Consider the following 25273-nt stretch of genomic DNA (forward strand, 5'->3'; position numbering starts at 1 on the left):
AAAATGTAAACATGTCCGAGTTGAATCGTATTTTTAGTGATTTAAGAGAGAATTATGTTCCCGGCCTGCAGTGGGTCGATGTGGAGGAGTGGCTGTACGGCGAGATAGCAAGTCCGGATGAGGGCAATGAGCGCGGCCGCGAGTTCTGGTCGCTGCCAATATGGAGCCGCCAGGAACAAATGCAACAACAACTGCAGACGCTACGCGAATTGGCGGGCGTCATACGGTCTTTGCGCGACGACGAAGGCAGTATATCCACCAACAGTTATAGCAATACCCACGACAACTGGTCAAACATTATAAGTTTCTCTCCGGCCAGTGCATATCTCGCGTACATCTACACTGTCGTGAGCTTGTCCATTCCGCCCGCCCATATACTGGAGGCAGCTCCTGACGTGCTCAATCAGAACCTCAACCTGCAGCTTTCCCTGAATGCGGCCAGCACGTACCTGCTGACGCTTACCATTCCGGGAGCCAAGCGCTATGCTATCTTTGACGAGGACGTCATCGAGCAAGTGCTGAAGCTGTTCGTCCTGCTGGAGCAGAATGCGGACCGCAGCGTTTTTGCAGACACCATCTGGATGCACTTTCTGACGATGTGCGATGACCTGAAGCTGGTCTTCCGCTATGTACATTTCAAGGAGCATGTCAAGATAAGGGACAAGATAATCCGCTGCCTCCTACAGATTCTCTACATGAATTTCCAAAAGGGCTATCAGAATTCTCGTAAGTTCAAAACATAAATTTAAGTCCAATATTGCCGTTTTTGCCGATGAGCGCCAAATGACTATCGATAGTTGTGATAGCTGGTGCCAAACAGCTGATAGAACTTTGTGTGTACACACTGAAACGTATCAAGTGCCTAGGAAGATTATACAAACAGTGGGTTTTAGATGAAAACAACTAGGATTTACTCATTGTACAGACCGGACGAATAGTTTCAAATGCTGCGCACCCTTTTCGCCGTGCGTGGTCAGTGCCAGCAGCTGCTGAGGAGAACATTCACCCCCCATTGCAGTGGCCAACGACCACAACAGCTCTTGCAATGCCGCATCCGGATGAAATCCACCGATTCTCCCGGCGAGGCAGCGCGAAAGCTACGACTCAAGAGTACCTTGTACTACATCACAGCCGGAGGGGTTCTCATTATGGGCCTGAGCTATGCGGCCGTGCCGCTGTACAGCATTTTCTGCCAGGCCTATAGCTACGGAGGAACGACATCGCAGGGCCACGACGCCGAAAAGGTGGAGCATATGGTGAAGGTGAACGATCGTGTGCTCAAAATACGCTTCAATGCGGACATTGGCTCCTCCATGCGCTGGAACTTCAAGCCGCAGCAGTACGAGATCAAAGTGGCACCCGGCGAGACCGCCCTGGCCTTCTACACGGCCAGAAATCCCACGGACAAGGCCGTGATTGGCATAAGCACCTACAATGTGATCCCCTTCGAGGCTGGCGCGTATTTCAACAAAATCCAATGCTTCTGCTTCGAGGAGCAACAGCTAAATCCTCACGAGGAGGTGGACATGCCCGTCTTTTTCTACATTGACCCCGAAATAACCCAAGATCCGGCGCTAGAGCATTGTGACACCATCACCCTGTCGTATACGTTCTTTGAGGCCAAAGAGGGTCTGAAACTGAACTTCCCCAGCTATGCCAAGCCTCATACGGCGGCTGCCTAGTGAAAGTTTTTCATCCCTTTGTTAATAAGCAATAAATATTTGTTACGTTCTGTATTTACTATTTTTTAGTGCACTACAACAGCTGTGGTCAGATTTATTGATCAGATAAATGAATGATGAAAATTAGAACAAAACTAACTAAGAACGATCCACACATGTGATCACACGTGTTACTACTAATTAGAGGAAAGCTATTTTAGTACCTCAGCAGTGGAATTCTAATCCAAGCATAAGACCCTAAACAGCTCATGCAAAGAAATACTTGATCTACAAAGCCAAAGGAAGAATGGTGTAAAGTTTCTAGGGGATCTAATAGAAACTGATAACTTAATGCGGCTCCAAAATTCGGATTTGAGTACAAAGTAATAAATATCTTATAGAAAGAATTAGACCGGAGGAAAGTCCGATTATGCTATGGAGCCATTGTATAAAGTTTTCCATCAAAATCACACCATGTTTGTGACTAAGATTAGTCAAAGAAGATACTAGACTATCCGATGTTGGGGATATTTAATTTGCATTCCACTGATGTTATACGGTGTTCTGTACAGAAGAGAAGTATTCTAAAAACGGATGAACTAGTAAGATATAGCTTACTTCTTGCTGGTCAGGAATCCTGTGTACATTCAAAATTCCAACGAGCCTCAAACAGCTGTTGCTGCAGTTTGAGAGCGATAGATATGTTATCGCCAGAGCGCGTCATATGGCGGCTGTGCTGGAGGAGGAGGAGGAGGCTGAATGCTGGGACATTTAACGCTCGTCGTTTATAAATAGATTAAAGAACTCTTATTCTCCAGCATCAGTTCGAATCGAGCAGACGCTGCTTCCGTTGTGTGGCAGATAGTGCCTGTGCGTGTGACCTCCTTGAACCGACAATGTGTGGCATGTAATGACGTGGAAATGTTGAAGAAGCAAGTGTTTTTTGGCATCCTCCTGATTTGTGCCTTTGTGTGCATCTACGGCGAGGATGAGGATGAGAAAGAGGCTCAAGATGAGTATCAGCCCCCGACAGTGCTTGTGGCACTGCTGGTTCGCAACAAGGCGCACATTCTGCCCATGTTCCTCAGTTACTTGGAGCAGCAGGACTATCCCAAGGATCGCATAGCCTTTTGGTAAGGACAATACAACGTTTGAAGGAGTCTCTCTGTCTCAACTATTTGTTATCCCAGGCTACGGTGTGATCACAGCAGCGATGACAGCATTGACCTGCTGAAGCAGTGGCTGAAACACTCAGGAGATCTCTATCACAGCGTGAACTACGCCTTTGACAGCGATGGGCCGCATGGCTATCAGAACGAGAGCTCGCCTTACGACTGGACGGTGTCGCGTTTCAAGCATGTGATTGCCCTGAAAGAGGAGGCATTCACATATGCCCGCGATATTTGGGCTGACTTTGTGTTTTTTCTCGACGCTGATGTCTTGCTAACATCGCAGCAGGCACTGCGTACGCTCACGGCACTGAGGCTGCCAATTGTGGCACCCATGCTGCTGTCTGAGAGCTTGTACTCGAACTTCTGGTGTGGCATGACGGAGGAGTACTACTACCAGCGTACCGACGAGTACAAGGAGATCTATCATGTGAAAAAGCAGGGCAGCTTTCCGGTCCCCATGGTCCACACTGCTGTTCTCGTGGACATGAACCACAAGGGTTCCCGTAATCTCACCTTTGATCGCCAACGTTTGCGGGACATACAGCAGAGCAACCAACAGCTGGATCAGCCTCTCTACGAAGGCCCTGCGGATGATATCATTGTGTTTGCCATGTCTGCCAACAGCTCGGGCATTCCCCTACATGTCTGCAATGAACTGACCTTTGGGTACATCCTGCAGCCGCTGGAACCCGGTGACACCCTGGAGCAGGACCTGCAAATGCTATTAAACATCAGAGCCAGCATGGTTAGCGATTTGGGTGCGGTGCCCCCAGTCCTGGAGTACTTTCAGCCTCTGATCAAGACGCCCGAGAAGACAAAGCTGACCCTCGATCACATATTCATGATCAATCTGGAACGACGGCCGGAGAGGCGTCAAAAGATGGAGAATATGTTTGAGGAAATCGGCCTGCAGGTGGAACACTTTCCCGCCGTCGATGGCAAAGAACTGAATGCGGATCGTGTGCAGGAGATGGGCATACGATTCCTTCCCGGCTACGAGGATCCCTACCATCATCGAGCCATGACCATGGGCGAGATTGGCTGCTTCCTCAGCCACTACCGCATCTGGGTGCGAATGGTGCAGCTCGAGCTAAAGGAAGTGCTCATCCTCGAAGACGACATACGTTTCGATCCGTACTTCCGGGCCAATGCCGTGCGTGTACTGAATCAGGCAAGGAGCGTGGTGGAGTACGATCTCATCTACTTCGGACGCAAGCGTCTCAAGGAAGAGAGCGAACCGTGGGTAGCCGATGCCGATAGTCTCGTCCATGCTGGCTATTCCTACTGGACCCTCGGCTATGTCCTCTCTCTCCAGGGCGCCCTGAAACTGCTTGCTGCCAAGCCACTCGAGAAGCTAATACCCGTTGATGAGTTCCTGCCGGTGATGTTTGATCGCCATCCCAACAAGACCTGGACCGCTGCCTTCAAGAAGCGCGACCTCATCGCCTTGAGTGCCGCCCCCTTGCTGCTCTATCCCATACACTACACAGGCGAATCAGGCTACATTTCGGACACGGAGGACTCCCAGCAGATAAATGTGCAAACCACTGAAGGTGTGGCGCGTCTGAAGAGCGATCGCGAGCAAGTGTTTGTGAAGAAAGGCGACGACGGCATACTCGAGCAGCAGTTGAAAATGGGCGAGAGTTTGTCCAATGTACTGCCAGGCAAAACTCACCAAGAGCTCTAAGAAGAAGACGGAAAAAGCTCTCTAATGAATTTCCCAAGAATTTTAGCATGCCAAATGTTTGTAGATTAAGTTATCCTTAAAGAGAAAAGCCAAAAACGTGCCTTAAAACGTATCCTCCACCAACAGAAAACTATTCCGCAACGAATGATCAAAAATTAGTTTTAAGACTTTGTTCTGCTCTCTAGATAAATTCTGTGGACTTAAAAACGCGTATAATCAGAACAATTAATTAGTACTTTCAGCCAACTGTTCCCACATGATGCTCGATACGCAAAAGTGTATGTTGTAAAAGAGAATCCCATAGAATTGAAAAACGAACAAAAGTCGTTTGTTTTAAAAACATTCCGAGAAAGAGAATGAACAGATAGAACCCACAAAAGCAATTATCCAACAAATTAATACCTAATTATTTGCACAAAGTATATATACATATTACTAAAGAAAACCATTGACATAGCTCTTAAGGAGTGTTTTCTAAACTGACCATGGACTCCATTAACTCGATTTTATTTCGTACTATAAAAACTGTAAACGCTTAAAATTTAAATTCCCCTTGGCGCTTGGCGTCTTCATTTATTTAACCCATGGCCCCCTTCATGAACAGGTTCTTGATGGGTGGTAAATTCTGTGTGAGTTGGACTCCCAGACTTCGCAGCAGGACCACGGGACTGAACTCGGTGGAATAGAGCGCGTGCAATCCATGGACGCCCAGCATTATGGGCACATTCTTGGCCAGGCATTTGCGCTCGTACTTGATGAGATGCTGCTTATCGCCCAGCTTAAAACCAGCATAGGCGCCGGCGGCCAGAGACTCCACGAGATAGCGCACATCACTGAAGCCCAGATTGACGCCTTGGCCGGCCAGGGGATGGACCCGATGCGCGGCATCGCCCACTAGAGCGGCACCACTGCACACATACGAGGAGGCATGCAAAAAGCCCAGCGGAAAGGTAGCTCGCGACCCATCCTTAACGGCGCACACTCGGGGCGGATATTGCAGCTGGTTCTGCGTGGCCTGCTGGCCGAAAAATGAGTTGAGCGCCTGCACAGCCTTGTCAGCCAGCTCCACGCGGGCATACTGACGGCAGAAGGCTTCGTTCAAGGCATCCACAAACTCTGCCGGCGGTAGGTCCTTAAGATGCTTGGCCTGCGACACTGTTGTGCTCCACACCAGGGAACTGAGTTTTTCGTTCAGCGGAAGCAGAGCCACAGGTCCATTGGGCAGGAAACGCTGCCAGGCCACAGAGTTATCGCAGACATCGTCGCCCAGCTCCAGAGTGGCCACCAGGCCCATGCGATCGTAGTTCATCGAGAACACATCCACTCCCATTTCCTTGCGCACAATGGAGTTGGCTCCGTCGGCCCCAATGAGCAGTTCGCACGAGAAGGAGCGTCCATCCTGTAGCTGAAGCTCGGAGTGGCTTCCACTGGTATCCTTCGGCAAACGCACACACTCGATCCTGGCTTTATTTAGGATCTGGACATTGGCTGCCTCTCGGACGCGAGCATATACCGCATCGAGGATCAGATCATTCTCGATGATGCAGGCCACATCGCTTGCAAAATTGTCGTGCTGGAACTGGATAAGTGCATCGCTGTTGGACTCCCAGACCTGCATCTGCTTCACGGGCTTGTAGCGGGCCGCCTCAATATGCGACCAGGCGCCAATCGACTTGAACAGTTCTATGGAGTTCCTGTTGATGGCCGACACGCGGTTCTGGTACGGACCACTGGCATCGAATCCCTTAAATTCACCAGCTCCCTCCAGCAGCAACACCCTCTTATCCGCCAGTGTGTCATTCTTGGCCAGAGCTGCCGCCAAGGTGGTGCCCACTAGACCGCCGCCTCCAATGATGATATCAAAGTGTTCCGATCCCGGCGTTGTCGTTGTTGTTGGGGCATTTGTGGTCGCTGTCGTGGACAGAAGACGTGCCACAACGCACCGCAGCTGCCCTTTGGATGCCGCCCCTCCATTGTGCAGAAATAAGCTTAACATGAGTTCTGCAAACAAACAAATTGTTGATAATTTCGCAATTATTTAAGTTATTTCCTGCCTTTAGTTTTTTACGGCGAGGTGGAAACTCTTTGTCTTGAATGTTGACAGCTCTGCGAATGTCAGCTGTTTTGTTATCGATTACTTATTTAAATTTGTTAACGCTTTTTAGGTGCTCCTGCACTGCACGCGAAATGCTACGAACTATTTGGCGAAATAACCAACGAGCACAATGGCGACGTCTATGACACACTGCATTTATTAATGCGGCAATCGTTCCCCATGCACATATTCACGGACAGTCCGCAGAACATTGGCAGCGGACGACGGGCCGGGCCCATGCAGACTGGCGAGCACATATCTGATTGGTTTATTCAGCTCATAGACAAATATCCCGACATATTAGCCCAAATATTGCACGTCTATATTAAGTGTGTGGTGTCCAATCCCCTAAAGGCGGTAAGTAGATCAGATTAAAACCAAATTCAACGAAACGACTAAAATTGCGTTTGTTTTGCATTTTGCAGTGGAAAGCTAGTGATGAGAAGATTGCTATTGGCTATGCGGCCAAATACGACAGAATTCTCTATGCCAAATGCAATAAGTCATGTGCAGATTTCCTCTTGGAAGCCGTTAAAGCAGACGATGCGGTGGGCATCCAAACCCGTGCCCTAGATCTTATTGAACGCTTCCTGCTCCAACAAACCGAAGTCGAGTGGAGCATTTTTCGCCACGAGGTGTCCAAGGTTCCGCGAGAAGTCCGCCTGCTGCAGGAAGTGATACGTTGCCTCAACGACAGAACCTTCAGCGTGCGCCGGAAGGCCTGTCAAGTGCTAATTTCGGCGCTGAAGCAGGGATCGCCTAGGACTACCAAAATACTACAAGAGAGCATCCGTTTCGTTCAGTTCGATGCCACTGATGTGGAGACCCTGGCCGAGCCGTCTGCTGAACAGCATGAGCTGCGCTTCGAGAAGCCGGCCATTGTGCAGGGTGCCTACAGTTTCGAGGGCTATGAACAACTGGAGGCAGAGGTCAAGAATCTCCCCAAAATAGTCTACGAGCGCTTCCTGGATGCAGACAACGGTTTGGCCCGTACCTCGGGCATAGCTCTGCTCGAACGCTTGGTGCTGGTAAATCCTTTGATCATCTACAATACGAATTTCGTGCGAGAAACCTCCCTGTTGGCAGTGGACGGACTGGCCTCTGTGCGAAAAGCGGCTCTGGAATTAATGCAAACCCTCCTGGAGGCCTATTCCAATTGTTTCGCTTTGATTTGTGTGTATTGTCGCATTTGGGCATGTCTGCTTGGCGACGAGGATGTGGCTCTGCAAAAGCTAGCCATTCAGGTAAGAGAAATCCCCTAAATAAACCATAGGTTCGGTTCCCCTATAGATGTTCGTTTCTTTGCAGAGTTTCGATAAAATAGTGCTTAAGAACATCCAACCGATGGAGTATTCGAATGAACCAAAGCATTTTATGCCATGGCGTATTGTTAATACGCTGATGATGACGCAGCCCCGAGCCTATCTGCAGGAGCGATTTGCTATGCTTTTGGAGAGGGAGACTATCGTCACGTAAGAAAGTGGCTGCTCTAAGAAAATGTACTAGAATTTAAGGCATCTTCCATTCCTTACAGAACTAAGCTGGTAAATATAATCATATCGCATTTATCCACATCAACGGACACGGATGCCTGGGCCCTGTTGCTACTGCTCTCCAGCCGCATCACCAACAACATGGATGCCCTGATTGTACTTTTCAACGGCCTCTCCTCGTACAACATGAAGGCCAACCAAGTGCTGGCCCTGCAGCTGATCATTTGCTGTCTGTCCAACTTCTCCAAGCCGGCGTTGAATCAGCTCTTTCAGCGTCTACTCGAGGCCTTGCGAACGGGCAATATTTGGCTGGGTCTCATTTCGAGTGCTGTGAATCTGATCAATCAAATCCATCATTTGTCCGACAGTCAAGGGCCGTCCGCTGAATCGGATGCCCCTCCAAACTGGCAGCTGACATTGCTGGATGATCTCACGGAGGGCATCTTGGAGAGCGCCAACAATTTTCAGCATGAGCATACGCGTTTGCAGTGCCTGTTGGGCGCGTACACGGAAATACTGGTAATGCTGCCGCAGACGGTAGACACTCGCATCAAGGAGATCGTATTCAAGTACCTGCGAGAGTGCACCAAGCTGAAGGAGTCTGGGTTCGACACGGATAACGAACGCATGACCAACTGGATGATCGTGATAGCTGGACGTCTGTGTCTGCGAGAGCATCGTCTGGCCAGCGAGGTGTCGGAGCTCTATCAGACCATATTAACCAAGAACGACCGGCCGCAAATTATCAATACAACCCTCATAGCCATCAATGATCTGGGGAAGAAGCATCCGAACATATTGGAGCGAAATTTCCAGTGTATTCTAGCCAAAATGCACTCAAAGTATGCGATGACACGGGTGCGAACATTCCGCTGTGTGAAGGACGTGATTCTCTCGGGCATCATTAAGCTAAAAGGACCCATTCTCATTTCCATGCTGGCCGCCCTGGTTGACGACAGCGCTGAGGTGGCCCGAGAGGCGGATGCATTCTTCATTCGCTACAAACGGCTGTACGACAAGACAGTGTTTGTTCATTGCCTCAGAGAATCTCCGTTCTATCTCAATGGCCAGCCCTATCTGAAGGGTGTGGATCCGATTAACAAACGCTACCAGTCGCCGCTGAAGGGTGCCAAGATGGTAAAAAGCCGCAGACTGCTCTATAACCACATTATGTCCACGATAGATGAACACACGCTGCTGCTGTACTTTGGACAACTTAAGCTGCTGGCGGGTAAGCTGAAGGTAGCTGTGTGTGTCTCTCATTTAACCCTGGTGTTTCTTTCTATTCAGAGAAAAGCAAGGATGAAGCATTTGTGAGTGCCCCCGGCGCCTTGGCCGTGGTCCAGGACATCCTCTTCATTATGCGTCGCATTTGCTACCTCACCAAGGGTAAAGGCAGACAGCAAGGTGCCCGTCCTGATGGTGAGAATAGCGATGAAGGAGAACAGGAATCAGAGGCACCAGCACCTGCCCCCAATCCTTCAACATCATCAGCAGGAGCAGCTGCTGGGGCACCCCCAGCGAGAGGACGTGGACGTCAACGTGTCGACTTGGATGAGCCAGTGAGCCAGATTTTGATTTAGAAATCAGCATTAAATTATTATAGTTCCTCATCATATATATTTCCGTATGCAGCTCAAACAATTGGAACGTTGTCTGCGTTATGTGGAGGAAACATATAGCAACCTTCAATCGGTAATGAGCCCCGAACTTCAGCATTCCTTTGACAACTTGTGCCAGGCTTTGGCAATGCGCTTTCCCAGCTACATTGACTTTGCCCAGCCGGCAAAGTTCTGGCAAAAGTATCGCTCTTCGAAGCCAACCAAGACACGAGCCAAACAACGCAGGCGGCGCGCTGCGGACGATGAGGCTGAGGCCGATACAGAGGAGGAGGATGATGCGGCCGAGGCCGAAGGAGAAAGCGACAGTGACAATGAACTGCCATTGGAGCGGCACAGGGACACACCAGCAACCGGATCGAGTCGGGCGCAGCGTAGGAACAGCTGCGACAACCTCGTAACGGAGCTGATATTTCAGCCGCCCGACTGGTAGCTTAGAGCAAAGTTTTGGCCACCACAAAGCACCCATAACGATGATTGACTTTGTTCAATTCTTAATTAATATTTCATTTTATAAATTTGATAATTGTAAATACAATCATTTCCCAAACGTTTCTATTCCGCCTTCTTGCCACAGGAGGTATCGTAAATGAGCTGCAAGCCCTTGAAGAATTCGCTGAGGACCAGTTGGCCCACCTGGATATCACTCAATCCCAGCTGCTCCGCCTCTGTGGCCTGGATCAGCATGCACTCGAGCAGTGTCGTATTGACGGGCTGTATGAACAGATTGAGTTCCTTGCTTTTCGTCTCTTCCGTGTTCTCCTTCTCTGCCTCCGTTACCTCGCAACTGGGCGAGGAGACGATAACTGAAGACTGAGGCGGAGAGCCACACCATGCCTGGCTCTCAGGCATGCTCTGGCTCATCAACCTGTCCTGATCGGGACGAAACTTGGGAACGACATGATGACGAGGTTCATTTGTTAGCTGCTTCAACTGATGCTGTGGCTGTGGCATTTGGATTAAAACCGGCTCTTGGGGCATTCCACGTGGTTTGTCGGGCAGCAGTTTCATGGGCGTGGGCTTCGGGACAATACGTACTCCTAATGGGATGATGGGCTGATCTCCAGGCTGGTTTCTTTTACCCTGTACGATGACCTTGGACGGCGTTGTAGGTGCCGGCTTTAGGCCAACCTTCAGGACGCCAGCCTCGACTTTGGCAGCCACTGCGCTAGCACGTTGCCGTCTGGAGTTCTTTGGCAGATTGTCGGTAACAAGCGGACGCTCCACCGAGTTTTTGCAATCTGAGTGATAGAGTGAAAATATATTGTGGAAAAAGGGATTGACTGACTTACCAACACATTTGCAAAACTCATGGCAAATCCTCATGGACTGATAGCAGTCGCAGTAATTCTTAATGCACGAGGTACGCTTGCACGCACATCCCTTGATGGTGGACTCCTTCGGTGTCTTTGGTGTCCGAGGCTGGCGACGTCCTGCAGCTGTTTTTACCGGGGCAGCTATAACTCTTGTTGTGAGCGCACTTGGAAATGGATTCATTTTGCAAAATCTTTAATTTATAAGCACCACAAAATGGAGTTTCTATAGCTGCTGTCAAGGAACGATGGGAATGGAACAGTTGACAGCTTTAATGACAGTCTTAATGACAGGACAAAAACAGGGACATGAAACATTCCATATCGGATATTCGCTTCCGTTTCAATTTCCTGAGAGCCATCGATAGCGGATAGCGGGAAATATCAGGTATCAACATGCTGCCCATAAAAATAAATAATAATTTATATTATAATCATTTTGTTGGCACTAAACTATTAAAGCTTAGATAAAGTAATTTAATTATATATTTTTACTGGTAGTAAAGTTAAAATTTGTCAAGTACCAATTGTTTAACAAGTGTTTTAGTATATATCCGATATAACATAGATAATTGGTTTTCATTCATTTGATTTCTATATAATATGGCATGGCATTATGTTATGATATTGTTGTTCCATCATCATTCGTTCATCCTCTTATTATTGTTACAATAATCGAAAGCTAATAAAGTTTCCAAAAAATGTGTGGCTCTAGCTATGGATATAATTTGAGCATAGTCTCGTACTAATGTTAACCACTCACTACTTAAAGATATATTGCTTGATCTCTCTCTATATATCTATATATCATATATATATATATATATGTAATAGTTGACCGATATATGGCTGTATTTATTTTTTTAGTTTGGAAAGTAATTGTGTGGCCTGCAATCTATAGATATATTGCTTCTAAAGTAAATACCGACTTTGCACTAGTATTATCCATATATGGAAGATTTCATTGTGTGGAACCTCTCTAGCAAATTGTCCCATTGAGGAGCTCGTAACAGTTCTGGGGCGATGCGGGGGCAGCTGCTGCAGCCGCCTCCTGACGTGTCTTTAGAAAATTACCGACCCAGTGGGCCGTCAGATCCAAATACTTGGTCCTCGAACCAGGATTGTAGTCCAGGAAGCCGGCACGCGGCATCACCTCCTCAATCTGGCTGCCATCGGGCCAATTGTTATAGCTGGCTACATTGATGAAGCCCACATGATTGAGTATAGCCGTACGCCAGGCCACGCCATAATACTGAGACGAAAGGAACATATTACAATATATGTATATAGGCTCAAAGAAGAGATCTCGTTCTCCTCCCACTTACGCGTCCATTGCTGCGATGCCTCTGTATATCCCCATGGCGGGGGAATTTATTTCTTTCCGCAAACCCGGGACCCACTGTCGGCACAAACATCATTTTGTATGACTGGGCATACGATTTCAGATACGACCAGTTCTTCCAGGTGCTGGCGAATACAGCTCCATTGCTGGGCAGTTTGCTGTAGAAGCCATCGAAGCAGAGGCGACGCATCACATCCGCATGACTCTTGAGTCTATAGAGAGGATTCAAATTCAGCATGTAACTGGAACAGGACATACTCTCACCTTATGTGCCCTATAAAGAAACCATCCAGCACTCGCCGCAGTCCGTCGGGATCCACTTGCGACGGTGTCCGACATAGCAGTCGTCCCAGGCTGTCGCTCAGCTTGTAGGCATTGCTCACATACAGAACGGGCATGGCGGCCCCACGCGACTGACTCCACACCCGATAGAAGCCAGGTAGGCTGGCGAAGCCGGCAATCTCCTGCAACTGCTGGCGCACATACTCCACACTTTGATTCCCGGCCACGCTCAGTTCAAAGGTAACGGTCAGATTGTGCTGCGGGGCCAGGTCAATGATCTGATGGAGAAGGGTCGTCTCCGCCGGCTTGCCCGTGAAGCTGAGGATGAGCACGCCAATGCCGCAACTACGGATGTTCTCAAAGTGCTGTGAGAGCAGCGACACGCTGGGCTTGTACAGACCCAAAGCCGGATAGAAGGCAGTGTTGAGTATTCGCACCGCCTTGGGTGTCGTCGTCAGGGGCATATCATTCGGATGCTCAGCGGGCGGTGGCTTCTTGGACTTGTACCAGGGCACTGGGGCCGTGTAGAATATGTGCACGGCCGTGGTTGCCACCTCCAGGGTGGTACGCGACTGCTCCGCCTCGTGGTCGTGCTGCTGTTGCTGCTTTATCTGGTCCAGTCGGTTCTGTATGATGCGCGCCTTGATCTTATGTTCGTCGTACTTTTCCGGCACAATCACACCATTCTCCCTCTGCGGCTGCAGCAGACCCACCGCCGCCACAGGCGGCTGCTTTTGCTCCTGCAACGGCTGCTGCTGCTGTTGGTGCTTGTCACCAGGCCGATATGCCCGTGCAATAAATCGTTCGTCCAGCAGCAGCTCGATGGCAGCATTGCGGCCAGTGGAGCCCAGCACAATGATGGTGATTACGAGCAGACCCACAATCGCCAGCAGCAGCACAATCTTCACCTTGCGTCGGGTTTTCACATACTTTTTCAGCAGCATTTTCGTTTGCCATGTGCATTTTTATCCTCACATTCTGTTTGGGGTCGCGTTTGGCCTGCCTGATGTTTTCGTCCTTCCGTTTCACTGCTGCTGCTGCTTGATTTTTCACACCCAGCCCCTGCCCAATAGCAGCAGCAGCCGGAAGCTCCATAGCCATTGCGCATGTCCTGACAAAAACGGACACTCGCTCGCTTGCAAACTATTCCAGTGCTGCAGCCTGTTCCGGCTTTCGATTTCGACGGGAATGTTTTTGTGCAGACAGGAATACATAAGTGGAACACACATCGATTAGTGTACGTCAAAACAAAGTCTGAAAGGTTTTTTTTTATTTAGTTATAAAGTAGAGTTTTATAAAAGATGGGGTTTTAGGGTTATTTGTATCTATTCAATGTGCATTTTTTTGTATTTTGGGTATCCGTGGTATCCCCATGCACTTTAAAATGTTCTAGCGTCCCTCAACTGGAAAGGAAAAGGATAGTCATTAGATTTCAATAAATAAGGATAATGCTGTGTCTTACTGTATGTGGACAGGTCAATCTCCTCCGGCAGCTCACTAATGTTGACATCGAAACGATCCTGTACTTCGTTAAGTATCTTCGCATCGTTATCGTCCGAGACAAAGGTAATGGCCAGACCCTTGGTACCGAAACGACCCGCACGGGCAACACGATGCAGATAGGTGTCGGAGTCCTCGGGCATATCATAGTTGAACACAATGTTCACACGTTCAATGTCCATGCCGCGGCCAAACAGATTGGTGGCCACCAAAATGCGCTTTTGGAAATCCTTGAATTGCTGATACCGATTCAACCGTTCCTCCTGTGTCATGCCGCGATGGATTCCAATGGCTGGGAAATTCTGCTCGGTCAGCAGCATCGCCAGGGCCACACAACGTTGTACCGACTTGACAAAAATAACCACCTTTACGGAATGGGTGTGTAAATAACCTCAAGAAGTGTGAGCATCGGGGGGAAATATGAATCAAAGGGAGGGGCGATTCGTTGCGTTTTACCTGGTTGAACTCGAGCACATCGAGCAACTCGAACAGCTTCTTGTTCTTCTCGTTCTCCTTGAGATTAACGTAGTGCTGCTGCAGGCCATGCAGAGTCAGCTTGGCCTCATCGTCGACGTACACCTCCATGGGCTAGATATCGGAAATAGATTGTGGCGCAGCACATTTTGAAAGGGAAACGATTAGGGGATATGAAAAGAAATACAACTAAAACTAGGCTCGCCTCAAAACATACAACAAATATGTTTAGAAATTTCTACATACGGCCACGCTACCACCATATCTCATCAACTAGTAGTACTCTGGACCGTGCCGGGACTGCTCCCGAAGACATAGATAGATATTCAATCAATCAATCAATCACTCTGCGGCGTGAAGTGAAGTGTGCAGCTTGCAGTTGAGCGGCATTCGCATAGTCTCTCATCTTAACCAGTCCACGGCTGTTGCTCTCATTTGTTTTTTCTCTGTTCTTGTTATATTGGTTTTCGCTTTTCCGTTTCGTTGGTCGTTAAATCATTGCGATTGGGTGTATGATGTGTGTCGCGGATTGCAGGTTGCATATGTGGTATTTGTTATATTTCGTTTACGTTTGCATTCAACGCGTTTAACCATTTAGAAAATGGTTTCTGGCAGTCATTCGTCTAACATTTCTTTGGGTTTTAGTTATGCTCAAGCGAGCCGTTTACGTTTGGGGGAGTTTACGCGTTTAACCATTTACAAATATGGTGTGGTGGCTTATGTAGCAATTGTGGAGGAGGGTGTACCGGATACGTATCGATACTGAATAGAGTTTACAAAAATAATAACTAATTGTCGTGATAGCAGTGGATGCGAGGAGAAGTACGAGCAGTTGGGTTATGAACACGTTGATATTTACATCTTGCATAAACTTTTTGCACACGGGACGTATGTCCTTGCTCAATGTGGCAGAGAACATCATCACTTGCTTTCCGTGGGGTGAGCTACGGAAAATTTCCTGCACATCCCTGCGCATATCTGAGGGGAGGGAAAAAATAGTCAGCAAAAATTTAAGATCAGGGATTGGGAACTTGTAGAAAACGTACCTAGCTGCTCCAGCATCTTGTCGCACTCGTCGAGTACAAAATGCTTCAAATGCTTCAGATTCAGTTTCTTGTTCCGTATCAGGGCCAGAATGCGACCGGGTGTGCCGACCACGATATGAGGAGTGCCGCTCTTGAGGGTCTCCTCGTCCTTTTGTATGGCCAAACCGCCAAAGAAGACAGCCACCTAGCGCCACCAAAATAACAACATTCAAAAGATGTGCCATTTTAAATGGTCATCAAAGCAAACATACCTTGACTGTGGGCATATACTTGGAGAAACGCTCATACTCCTTGCTAATCTGGAATGCCAGCTCGCGTGTGTGACACATGACCAACACATGACAGGTGTTGTTGTCGGCGGGCTCGAGCTGCTGCAGCGTGGCGAGCACGAAGACAGCCGTCTTGCCCATACCTGACTTGGCCTGACAGAGAATATCCATGCCGAGTACAGCCTGCGGAATGCACTCGTGCTGAACTGCAATTGCGTGTGCATATTGTAAAAAACTGTACCGGGCAAAAGGCAGGGAGTACTTACCTTCGGATGGATGCTCAAAACCACAGTCGACAATGGCACGCAAAATTTCTGGTTTCAGCAGAAAATCACGGAAGCCAGAACTGTGTATGGAGACGTAAGTGCCCTTGACATCTTTCTTTGGCGCCTCCTGGTTCTCGACCGCAGTGGTCTCAGTCTGCTCCTCATCCTCGTAGTCGAGAAGATCGTCATTATCGGCCATTTTTGTTTTAGTTTGAGCTTTACTTTACGTCGCCTAATACAGATTGGTTGCAAATGCTGCGGAAAAATCAATCGAAAAGATTCGTGTAAATTACATGTGTTTTTTCTGTACGAAAAAATGCCGCTTTTTGCGGGACCGGTGCCGGCGTACCATCCGCCATCTTGTTTTTCCGCCAATCATGTCAATTCTGTTGCAAAATATCGCGAAATACCTCAACTTTGCACACTTCCCATTTACAGTAAACACATTGCAATCTCGACTCACCTATTTCACACAAATACTCGCTCTGAAGTTTAGTTTTTAAGTAATTTTCTGACAACAATAAAAAAACCTTTAACGTGACGCAGAGATGAGTGTGACCGCAGATTTATCGTTAAAATATACCGTCTGACCCTTATAAATATACCGAAACATACCGTCGCATTAAAAAAAATATACCGTAAATATACTGACGAATTAGTTCTATTTTACATATTCCTCGTTTTTGATATTCCGTCGAATATTACTAGCTATATAGAACATTTAGCCATGCCATCATAATTTTATCCGATTAGTGAATCAATTTTCTACAAGATATGCGTATTTTAGGGTCTTCTTGTTATTAGATTGTGTCTAAAACAAGGTTCAAGTAAAAAATGTCTACAAAATGTAAAATAACATGATCGGTAACAGAGCTGGTACTATCGGTGTCTTTCCAAAAATACCCTCTGGAAATGCGGTTATCGGTAGCCACAACGATAGTTTTTCTATCAATCGACCAATTTCAAGTTCACGGGCCGCGTTTTTCCTGCAGCGAAATAATTTAATTTTCCAATTTGTGCATATTTTGTTCTGTACTAATTCACACGTAAGTCAGCTACTTTACTTCCGCAACCTGCAACATGTAAATTTGGTCGAAGTACAACGTTAATCAGACAAATCGGGTTGTGAAAAGTGCACGGCATTTTCACTCAAAATCGAAATCCCCCCCGCTTGCATCTGCAGCAAAATGCCGCAAATATTGAATGAAAATCGCCATATTGCTGAAAACCTTTTAATGCGTTACGAGCCGTACAGCGGGCTTAAATAAAGAGGGAATAAGTGCAATGGGTTAAATTCATGTTTGGCAGCCGCACCCCCACGCCCATAAACAAACGCCGACAAAACCACTCACTCCATTTTTTTTCGTCCGCTTTAGTACAGTCGACTGAGTGAAAACATGAGTGTCGGTGAGAGCGGGAGAGAGTGTGAGAAAACTAGTTCCCTCTCTGCCTCTTTTGAGTTGTTTGTTATTTCGAGATTTCTGTGTGCTGTTTGGAATTTTATCAGTGCTCTCTTTACTGCTTTTGTCGTTCGTTCCGCGCAAAAGTTCAACAAATAGGAAATAAAACAGCTGAAAGCATACGCTAACAGCATATTGAGGTCGTGATCCGGTCCCAGACGAACTCACGTGTTTCTTGTTTTCCATTTTAACAGCGCAAAAATGTCGAGCAAAACCCGACGTGCTAGCGCCGCCACGCCGCAGCCCGGCAGCACCTCGACCCCACTGCCGCCCAATGTGGGACCCGTGCCTCAGCAGCAGCAGCAGGCCTCGAGCCCACTCAGTCCCACACGGCACTCCCGCGTGGCTGAGAAGGTGGAGCTGCAGAATCTGAACGACCGCCTGGCCACCTACATTGATCGCGTTCGCAACTTGGAGACGGAGAACACTCGCCTCACCATCGAGGTGCAGACCAGCCGCGACACCACCACCCGGGAGACGACGAACCTCAAGAACATCTACGAGGGCGAGCTGGTCGAGACGCGCCGTATGCTAGATGAGATGGCACGGGACAAGGCCCGCGCTGAGATCGATCTCAAGCGGATATGGGAGGAGAACGAAGAGCTCAAGGCCAATTTGAACAAGTTGAACAAGGAGTGCAGCACGGCCGAGGGTGAGTTTCCAGCAACCGCAGCTGCAGTAGCAGCAGCAGTATCTTTAAATTGAATCTAATCAATACCATCCCTCCATTCCATACGCAGGCAATGCCCGCATGTACGAGTCGCGTGCCAATGAGCTGAGCAACAAATACAACCAGGCCGCTGCCGAACGGAAGAAGGCTATTGATGATCTGAAGGAGGCGCTCAAGGAGTTGGAGCGGCTACGCAAGCAGTTTGATGAGGCGCGCAAGAACCTGGAGTCTGAGACCCTGACTCGCGTCGACCTGGAGAACACCATCCAGAGCCTGCGCGAGGAGCTCTCCTTCAAGGACCAGATTCATGTGCAGGAGATCAACGACTCGCGTCGCCTGCGGCAGACGGAGTATAGCGAGATCGACGGCCGCCTTTCGTCCGAGTACGATGCCAAGCTCAAGCAATCTCTGCAGGATCTGCGTGCCCAGTACGAGGAACAGATGCGCATCAATCGCGATGACATCGAGAGCCTGTACGAAGACAAGATCCGCCGCTTGCAGGAGACCGCTGCTCGTACCAACAACTCCACGCACAAGTCCATCGAGGAGCAGCGCACCACTCGTGTGCGCATTGACGGGCTTAATGCCAAGATCAGCGATCTGGAGCAGACTAATTCAATGCTGAACGGACGCATACGCGAGCTGGAGCATCAGCTGGATAACGATCGCGAGCGTCACAGCCAGGAAGTGGCCATGCTCGAGAGGGAGCTCATCCGCTTGCGGGACGAGATGACCCAGCAGCTGCAGGAGTACCAAGACCTCATGGACATCAAGGTTTCGTTGGATTTGGAAATTGCCGCCTACGACAAGCTACTTATGGGCGAGGAGCATCGCCTGAACATAACACCGTCCAACACGGCCACCGTTCAGTCCTTCAGTCAATCGCTTCGCAGCAGCACCCGCGCTACGCCGTCGCGCCGCACACCATCTGGTGCGCTGAAGCGCAAGCGCACTTTTGTGGACGAGTCGGAGGATCGCAGCGTCTCGGACTACTATGTGTCGGCCAGTGCCAAGGGTAATATTGAAATTAAGGAAATCGATCCGGAGGGCAAGTTCGTGAAGATCTTCAACAAGGGCAACGAAGAGGTGGCCATCGGCGGCTGGCAGCTGCAGCGCATAGTAAACGAGAGTGGGCCATCGAACACGTACAAGTTCCATCGCTCCGTGAAGATCGACGCGAATGCATATGTGACTGTATGGTCGGTGGACAGCAAAGCCTCGCACGAGCCGCCCACCAACATTGTGATGAAGCAACAAAAGTGGATAACCGGCGACAACACCAAGACGATTCTGCTGAATATTGACGGCGAGACTGTGGCCAATTTGGATCGCATCAAGCGGATTGTTTCCACCCATGTTTCCTCTTCCCGTCAGAGTCGCCGTCGCAGTATCAGCGCGGTCGATGGCAACGAGCAGCTCTACCACCAGCAGGGTGATCCCCTGCAGTCCGCCGAGAAGTGCGCCATTATGTAATCTTTCGCGCGAAAGCACACGGATTTATCTATCATACAGACAGAAAAACACCGCAGCAGCACACACACACAAACACACAGAGACAGATTTGTAGTAATACTAAGTTATTTTTTGTGGCCCGTGTCGCCGATAATTGAAACAAAAAACATTTGTGTTGATCTGCTCCACCAGCCATGAGAGCGATAATCCATCGTCTTCGTCAGAATACACCAAACCCAATCCTATCCACGTTTACCGTTTCCATTACATATGTTTCCCTTTTATAACATTTCGCTTTAATTTCCCTTTTTAATGTTTCTAAATTTCATGTTCTGTGTGCTCCCCTTTGTTCAAAGACATTCATTAACTACTTTTTGTAAGCTTTATTTGGTATATATGGACCGATCGATATCACTCTTGTATACCATCTAGAACATACATGCATAAAACACACTTTTTGTATTTGAATTTGTGCCATGAAGAACATTGAAGATATTGGTAAGAAGACAATATGTTCGATGGACTTGGGCGCACTCTTCTTTCTCCATAAGCAATTCAAGTAGATATTTAAGGAAACGCTAACAAGAAAAACAACAACAACGAGCAAAAATTGCATAAACCAGAGGAATACCAAGATGCTCCTGACAACAGAAATATTTATTTAAGTATTTTTTGTACAATCCGCATAAAATACAATATTACTTTATATACTATAGAACAGATAATACATACGAAAAATGACAAGAAGCCCGGCAATATATATATATTTTTAAACATATAGATACCCCCAGATCCGGGTCCAGACTCAACCGACGCTTTCTCCCAGGCCCAGACCGGTTCTATTGGGCTTCCTGCAGCCGATTCTAGAACAAGAATCACATTTACCAGGAAAAAAACAATACAATAATTAAAAGCAACACCAACAAAAATGTACAACTACAACAAGAAAAAACCGTACGGCTAAGCGATGCGTTGCATTTTCTATGGCTGGGGCGTGGTCGCCCCTAAAAATGTATCATCGCCGCGACGCAGCAAAAACTATTTTAAAAGAAAAGATGAGAAGAAACGTGCAGAACGGAACGTAAAATATAAGTACATTTATGTTTATGTATGTAATTTCTATTTGATAAAACAACAAAAATAAAGAAAAACCATGTTTATTGATCAACATGTATGGGTATTAACTTGTGAGTAAGGCATTTCTCATATGTATAAGCTTTGAAGTCGGGGAAAAAGTCTGTAAATCTGCTCATTAGATGAAAAAAAGATTGTACAAATCATACAATACATATGGTGTGTCCCATTAAGAGTATAATATTCCTGTGAAACCTGGCAAAATGTTGTGGATATATCTTAACTTTCGCTGCTTTTGTTATGGGAACTTAAGTTTATATAGATCAGATAGGCGAATACAGACCATTCTGTAGTTTAATAGCATATAACTTAAAGCGTTTTCTCATATTAAACTAGTTTTCTTCAAATCGTTGCCATGGAATATATGTAATTGAATAAAACGAATGGACTTTTTAGAGCAGTATCGAAAAATAGTTTGCGTTAAGTATCTTTTAAAACTGTGGTATGGACATAGTACATATTATGTACTAAATACTATCTATGGTTAAGTACACGATCCTTCAAACTCTTATAGTGAATCTATATATTTTCCTGTGTAACAATTCCTCAACAAAAAAATAAATGAAGAAACTGCTATTAAACTTATATAAACTATATGATCTATCTCTCATATGTGTAGGGTACGCATTTCAATTTCTCATTTGGGCCCTTCTTTCGTCATCTCTTTTGTATGTTCATTCGCCGTGACGAATTATTTTTGGAATTTGAATTCCTATGTCGAACGGGCGATGTGGTAATCGAGGTGTCACTCAAAAATATGTATAATTGAGTGAATTATCGGTAGATTAAATAACGCTTTGATGTCATTGGGCGTGAGCGCAATTGCTAATGAATATATGTATTTATATTAATTTAAATACGAGTTTTTTTCATGCGGCGATCGATTTAAATAATGTGTGTATTCGACAACCCTGAATAAACACTCAAACACAAGCCACTCAAAACTGACAGAGAGAGAAAGAGTTCATTAAACTGCATAGAGTTTTCTGGAGTCACGCTGCTGCTCTCTCCTGAAACGAAAAAATGAGTCGTAATTTTGAATGGGCTATAAAAAAAGGTAGGACAACAGGCAAAAACGTCAAGGTATATAGGCAAAAGGTGGATTTTATCTTGCTTGCGTTGTACTTTCCGGGCCTATTCGCCCACTGTCCATACCCTCATTTCCTCCCAATATGTAGCAAATGAGTAGTTGCCATGTAATAAATGAGAAAATTCAAAAAACACAATGAAGGTTCGTGTGTTGGGGTCATTAAACTGAATGTAGGAGGGGTGAGGGAGAGGGGGAGCTGACGTTTCACAAAGGGAAAACCGATGACCGATGAACTGCGATAACAGAAAGTATCTCAAGGTTGCTGCAAATTCTTTTGTTTTCGTTGCAATTATGCCTGTACTTCCCTTTATCAGCCAAGCCAGAGAGCGCCGGAGTAGCAACCGCAAACACAGGCTAATCGCCGCTCAAACGCAATGCATAAATTGGCAGCCAAATTAAAGCGGCAGGCACCAGTCTCGCACCAGACAGACCCGCTCCAAGTTCGACGCCTGCCCGGCACTGTCAAGCACCCGCAGAATATATACAGATATAGATACGCCTCTATTTGAGCAGTAATAAGCATTTAATAGGCAGCTGTTTGCAGTAACGACCGATTCGGAGGTGAGTGAGTGTCCGTGAAACTCAAGTGCAGCCAGGTTTCAAAGTGAGAATGAAAGTGCTTTGTGTATGTGTGTGGGGCCAGCTCCATAAATGGGTTAATCATCGGACTGGCTTATCAGTTTCATTGAACTATTCAAAAACAATCTTTACAGCCTCGCCCTCCCCTCTCTCAATCTTAATCCTGGCCAGTGTTACCAGCCGTGTTGTTTGGGGTTTTAATGCGATAAGTGATCGTTATCAATTGTTTTCAAACCCCGTATGAGATTGTTTGTCGCTTCATTTTATTCCATATGGTGTTACAGACAGTAATACATATTTCGACCTAAAAAATTGCTTAAAATTCTCTTGAAAATTATTTCAGCTAAAATATGAGATTGGTTATATTGGAAACGAGCCAATCGGTTGGCAAGTGGGCAGCCAAGTATGTGATGAAGCGCATCAATGACTTCCAGCCGGGTCCGAACAGGTAAGAGGGGTGTTCAGATTTGACATCATTCGAGTATGACAGTTAACGATATGATCTCTCATTTGCAGATACTTTGTACTGGGCCTGCCTACTGGCTCTACCCCGCTGGGAATGTACAAGGAGCTCATTGAATTCCACAAGCAGGGAAAGGTCTCCTTTCAGTATGTAAAGACCTTCAACATGGATGAGTACGTGGGTGAGTCTTCGCAGATGCTGACAGGGAATCAAATAAACCTAAATACGCTATCCCATCACAGGTCTCCCCAGAGATCACCAGGAGAGCTATCACTTCTTTATGTGGCACAACTTCTTCAAGCACATTGATATAGAACCACAAAATGTCCATATATTGAATGGAAATGCTCCCGATCTGGTGGCCGAGTGCAACAAGTTCGAAGAGCAGATCAAGGAGGCCGGCGGCGTGGAGCTGTTTATTGGCGGCATTGGTCCTGATGGTCACATCGCCTTCAATGAGCCGGGATCGTCGCTGGTCTCACGTACGCGTGTGAAGACCCTGGCGCAGGATACGCTGGAAGCGAATGCCCGGTTCTTCGACAACGACATGAGCAAGGTGCCCAAGCAGGCTCTCACAGTTGGCGTTGGCACTGTGATGGACTCTAAGGAGGTGATGATTCTCATTACGGGCGCCCACAAAGCCTTTGCCCTGTACAAGGCCATCGAGGAGGGCGTCAACCATATGTGGACGGTCAGCGCCTTCCAGCAGCATGCCAACACACTGATGATCTGCGACGAGGATGCCACGCTGGAGCTGCGTGTCAAGACTGTGAAGTACTTCAAGGTATGCCCGCCCTCGACCCTATCTTCTGTAGAAACTTTCGCCTAGATTGGTATGAGGGAAGACGATAAAGGTGCTGGGATTGTTAACCCATTTAGAGGCGCTTGCACTAGTTATCTTTGTACAGTTTGTTTTTGGTTACATATAAGGGCTTTAATGGTTGCAGTTTTACGAGTAAACGAGCTGATTAAATTAAGTAAACAGAACTTTGTTAATGCCTATCTGGCCTCCCACTTCCACTTCCACCATTCGATTTGACAATTTCACAGGGCATTCTTCGAGATATAAACGAAGGCGCCGCCATACAGGATGGTTTCAAAAACTGAGATATAAGTAAAGTATCGCCCCCGATATCCACTTAGATTCAACACTGTATTTACATTTAATTTAGTTAAAATTATGCAATTTTTGTAATGCTTGCCGCAAATTCTAGATGATTAAGCAAAATGAAATATAAGACTGCGACATTGGGAATATAATATAGTCAGGAGGCTCAAAATTGCCAAAGAGATGCAAAAATTAATTCCTTAATGAATATTATATAAACCTGACTGCAGCGGAAATGTGCTTAAGAGATGGAAAATCGGAGAAAAAACTGACCCTCACTGATGATCGTTTTCAAATATTTCAAATTTAGGATTTTAATCGAAGACTGGACCTCCAATATTCTGTATAAATTCATAACATCCAGAAAATAAGTACTTGTAAACACTTTTCATGATGCAGATGCTGTAAGTATCAATGCTTTCAGATTGTTGAGCAAAATGCACAAAAACTTGGACAATAACAAAAATAAAAATCCCAAAATCCAACAGAAATGTAAATCAAAAGAACTAAATTAATAAAACTAGTATATACATGGAAAATCGTTTTCTGAACATATTTTTGGCTGTTATAAATCTGTTAGAATAAATGGTCCTTATAATCAATAATTAAATATGATCTTATATGATATGTTATGAAGTCAATCTTACAATTAATATAAGCACAAAAATGTAGGCAATCTTAAAGGCAAAAATACGAGTTTTAAGCAAACAATTTTTAAAACTCTAAAGATCTAAGTTAGAAATTACATGTTATAAGAATTCATACGTTGGGGCAAAATAATAGACGTTTTTACACAAATTCTATAACTAATTTCACATATTAAACATATTTACAGAGCCTGATGGATGTGCATTCCAAGTTAATAGAGCAACAGAAGACGACGTAACCTTCGAACCTTCATTCCTTTTAGGAGGAATTATATTTGGACAGGATCTACAAAAAAGATCAACATTTTATCAACTTGCTTAGACATTTAAGATGAAACTAAAATCTGTAAAAGTTTAACTGCCGTGTAAATTGTCCAGAAATCTGTAATCTGTTTTTTTTTTATGTATTCCTAATTATTTTTAAAATTTTTTAACAAATCATGCATTATAT

The 25273-nt window shown here is 46.5% G+C and overlaps 9 protein-coding genes across 10 annotated transcripts; 5 read left to right on the plus strand and 4 right to left on the minus strand.

Annotated features, from left to right (window-relative positions):
- Nucleotides 1-11: 11 nt before the first annotated feature.
- Nucleotides 12-10281, plus strand: LOC6593706. The gene is made up of 7 exons (XM_002018594.2): nt 12-726; nt 6686-6972; nt 7041-7859; nt 7924-8087; nt 8150-9339; nt 9399-9670; nt 9744-10281. The coding sequence occupies exons 1-7, from the start codon at nt 12-14 to the stop codon at nt 10158-10160; spliced, it is 3864 nt and encodes a 1287-aa protein (XP_002018630.1). The 3' UTR covers nt 10161-10281.
- On the plus strand, nt 859-1736 carry LOC113565577 (cytochrome c oxidase assembly protein COX11, mitochondrial). Its single transcript, XM_026988006.1, has one exon. It carries the CDS (start codon nt 945-947, stop codon nt 1680-1682), a length of 738 nt encoding a protein of 245 aa, XP_026843807.1. The 5' UTR covers nt 859-944; the 3' UTR covers nt 1683-1736.
- Nucleotides 2347-5067, plus strand: LOC113565576 (glycosyltransferase 25 family member). Its single transcript, XM_026988005.1, has 2 exons — nt 2347-2794; nt 2852-5067. The coding sequence occupies exons 1-2, from the start codon at nt 2583-2585 to the stop codon at nt 4518-4520; spliced, it is 1881 nt and encodes a 626-aa protein (XP_026843806.1). The 5' UTR covers nt 2347-2582; the 3' UTR covers nt 4521-5067.
- Nucleotides 4975-6542, minus strand: LOC6593707 (ubiquinone biosynthesis monooxygenase COQ6, mitochondrial). Its single transcript, XM_002018595.2, has one exon. It carries the CDS (start codon nt 6514-6516, stop codon nt 5098-5100), a length of 1419 nt encoding a protein of 472 aa, XP_002018631.1. The 5' UTR covers nt 6517-6542; the 3' UTR covers nt 4975-5097.
- Nucleotides 10219-11245, minus strand: LOC6593705. The gene is made up of 2 exons (XM_002018593.2): nt 11020-11245; nt 10219-10968 (listed from the first exon to the last, which is right to left on the minus strand). Exons 1-2 carry the CDS (start codon nt 11222-11224, stop codon nt 10283-10285), a joined length of 891 nt encoding a protein of 296 aa, XP_002018629.1. The 5' UTR covers nt 11225-11245; the 3' UTR covers nt 10219-10282.
- A 637-nt stretch (nt 11246-11882) lies between these two features.
- Nucleotides 11883-13741, minus strand: LOC6593704 (glycoprotein endo-alpha-1,2-mannosidase). Its single transcript, XM_002018592.2, has 3 exons — nt 12647-13741; nt 12366-12594; nt 11883-12292 (listed from the first exon to the last, which is right to left on the minus strand). The coding sequence occupies exons 1-3, from the start codon at nt 13606-13608 to the stop codon at nt 12020-12022; spliced, it is 1464 nt and encodes a 487-aa protein (XP_002018628.1). The 5' UTR covers nt 13609-13741; the 3' UTR covers nt 11883-12019.
- A 155-nt stretch (nt 13742-13896) lies between these two features.
- LOC6593703 (ATP-dependent RNA helicase WM6) lies at nt 13897-16474 on the minus strand. Its single transcript, XM_026987153.1, has 7 exons — nt 16220-16474; nt 15936-16159; nt 15685-15868; nt 15498-15616; nt 14621-14752; nt 14127-14529; nt 13897-14067 (listed from the first exon to the last, which is right to left on the minus strand). Exons 1-7 carry the CDS (start codon nt 16416-16418, stop codon nt 14054-14056), a joined length of 1275 nt encoding a protein of 424 aa, XP_026842954.1. The 5' UTR covers nt 16419-16474; the 3' UTR covers nt 13897-14053.
- A 728-nt stretch (nt 16475-17202) lies between these two features.
- On the plus strand, nt 17203-20545 carry LOC6593702 (lamin Dm0). 2 transcript variants are annotated; one of them, XM_026987555.1, is made up of 3 exons: nt 17203-17265; nt 17874-18331; nt 18420-20545. In XM_026987555.1, exons 2-3 carry the CDS (start codon nt 17881-17883, stop codon nt 19820-19822), a joined length of 1854 nt encoding a protein of 617 aa, XP_026843356.1. In that variant the 5' UTR covers nt 17203-17265; nt 17874-17880; the 3' UTR covers nt 19823-20545. The 2 variants fall into 2 exon arrangements, with proteins under 2 accessions (XP_026843356.1, XP_002018626.2); XM_002018590.2 differs by lacking the exon at nt 17203-17265 and having other exon boundaries at nt 17794-18331.
- Nucleotides 20546-22412: 1867 nt separating this feature from the next.
- On the plus strand, nt 22413-25255 carry LOC6593677 (glucosamine-6-phosphate isomerase). Its single transcript, XM_026987344.1, has 5 exons — nt 22413-22586; nt 22948-23052; nt 23121-23248; nt 23310-23851; nt 25011-25255. The coding sequence occupies exons 2-5, from the start codon at nt 22955-22957 to the stop codon at nt 25059-25061; spliced, it is 819 nt and encodes a 272-aa protein (XP_026843145.1). The 5' UTR covers nt 22413-22586; nt 22948-22954; the 3' UTR covers nt 25062-25255.
- The last annotated feature ends 18 nt before the right edge of the window (nt 25256-25273 follow it).

Source organism: Drosophila persimilis, unplaced genomic scaffold (genome assembly GCF_003286085.1).
Source record: "Drosophila persimilis strain 14011-0111.01,24,50 unplaced genomic scaffold, DperRS2 tig00000124-arrow-pilon, whole genome shotgun sequence".
In the NCBI taxonomy this organism is placed as follows: Eukaryota; Metazoa; Arthropoda; class Insecta; order Diptera; family Drosophilidae; genus Drosophila; species Drosophila persimilis.

What these genes read in the sequence shown, in the direction of transcription:
- LOC6593706 (XM_002018594.2), top strand. Translation starts at nt 12, where the DNA reads ATGTCCGAGTTGAATCGTATTTTTAGTGATTTAAGAGAGAATTATGTT. An exon ending in ACAACTTAAGCTGCTGGCGG is followed by an intron (nt 9,340 to 9,398) that starts GTAAGCTGAAGG and finishes CTTTCTATTCAG; the next exon opens with AGAAAAGCAAGGATGAAGCA. An exon ending in GTGTCGACTTGGATGAGCCA is followed by an intron (nt 9,671 to 9,743) that starts GTGAGCCAGATT and finishes TTCCGTATGCAG; the next exon opens with CTCAAACAATTGGAACGTTG.
- LOC113565577 (XM_026988006.1), top strand. Translation starts at nt 945, where the DNA reads ATGCTGCGCACCCTTTTCGCCGTGCGTGGTCAGTGCCAGCAGCTGCTG.
- LOC113565576 (XM_026988005.1), top strand. Translation starts at nt 2,583, where the DNA reads ATGTTGAAGAAGCAAGTGTTTTTTGGCATCCTCCTGATTTGTGCCTTT. An exon ending in AAGGATCGCATAGCCTTTTG is followed by an intron (nt 2,795 to 2,851) that starts GTAAGGACAATA and finishes TTGTTATCCCAG; the next exon opens with GCTACGGTGTGATCACAGCA.
- LOC6593707 (XM_002018595.2), bottom strand. Translation starts at nt 6,516, where the DNA reads ATGTTAAGCTTATTTCTGCACAATGGAGGGGCGGCATCCAAAGGGCAG.
- LOC6593705 (XM_002018593.2), bottom strand. Translation starts at nt 11,224, where the DNA reads ATGAATCCATTTCCAAGTGCGCTCACAACAAGAGTTATAGCTGCCCCG. An exon ending in TGAGTTTTGCAAATGTGTTG is followed by an intron (nt 10,969 to 11,019) that starts GTAAGTCAGTCA and finishes TCTATCACTCAG; the next exon opens with ATTGCAAAAACTCGGTGGAG.
- LOC6593704 (XM_002018592.2), bottom strand. Translation starts at nt 13,608, where the DNA reads ATGCTGCTGAAAAAGTATGTGAAAACCCGACGCAAGGTGAAGATTGTG. An exon ending in TTCTTTATAGGGCACATAAG is followed by an intron (nt 12,595 to 12,646) that starts GTGAGAGTATGT and finishes TCCTCTCTATAG; the next exon opens with ACTCAAGAGTCATGCGGATG. An exon ending in GGCATCGCAGCAATGGACGC is followed by an intron (nt 12,293 to 12,365) that starts GTAAGTGGGAGG and finishes CTTTCGTCTCAG; the next exon opens with TATTATGGCGTGGCCTGGCG.
- LOC6593703 (XM_026987153.1), bottom strand. Translation starts at nt 16,418, where the DNA reads ATGGCCGATAATGACGATCTTCTCGACTACGAGGATGAGGAGCAGACT. An exon ending in CAAGATGCTGGAGCAGCTAG is followed by an intron (nt 15,617 to 15,684) that starts GTACGTTTTCTA and finishes CCCTCCCCTCAG; the next exon opens with ATATGCGCAGGGATGTGCAG. An exon ending in GCAAAAAGTTTATGCAAGAT is followed by an intron (nt 14,753 to 15,497) that starts GTAAATATCAAC and finishes TCCGATATCTAG; the next exon opens with CCCATGGAGGTGTACGTCGA.
- LOC6593702 (XM_026987555.1), top strand. Translation starts at nt 17,881, where the DNA reads ATGTCGAGCAAAACCCGACGTGCTAGCGCCGCCACGCCGCAGCCCGGC. An exon ending in GGAGTGCAGCACGGCCGAGG is followed by an intron (nt 18,332 to 18,419) that starts GTGAGTTTCCAG and finishes TTCCATACGCAG; the next exon opens with GCAATGCCCGCATGTACGAG.
- LOC6593677 (XM_026987344.1), top strand. Translation starts at nt 22,955, where the DNA reads ATGAGATTGGTTATATTGGAAACGAGCCAATCGGTTGGCAAGTGGGCA. An exon ending in TTCCAGCCGGGTCCGAACAG is followed by an intron (nt 23,053 to 23,120) that starts GTAAGAGGGGTG and finishes TCTCATTTGCAG; the next exon opens with ATACTTTGTACTGGGCCTGC. An exon ending in AGACTGTGAAGTACTTCAAG is followed by an intron (nt 23,852 to 25,010) that starts GTATGCCCGCCC and finishes ACATATTTACAG; the next exon opens with AGCCTGATGGATGTGCATTC.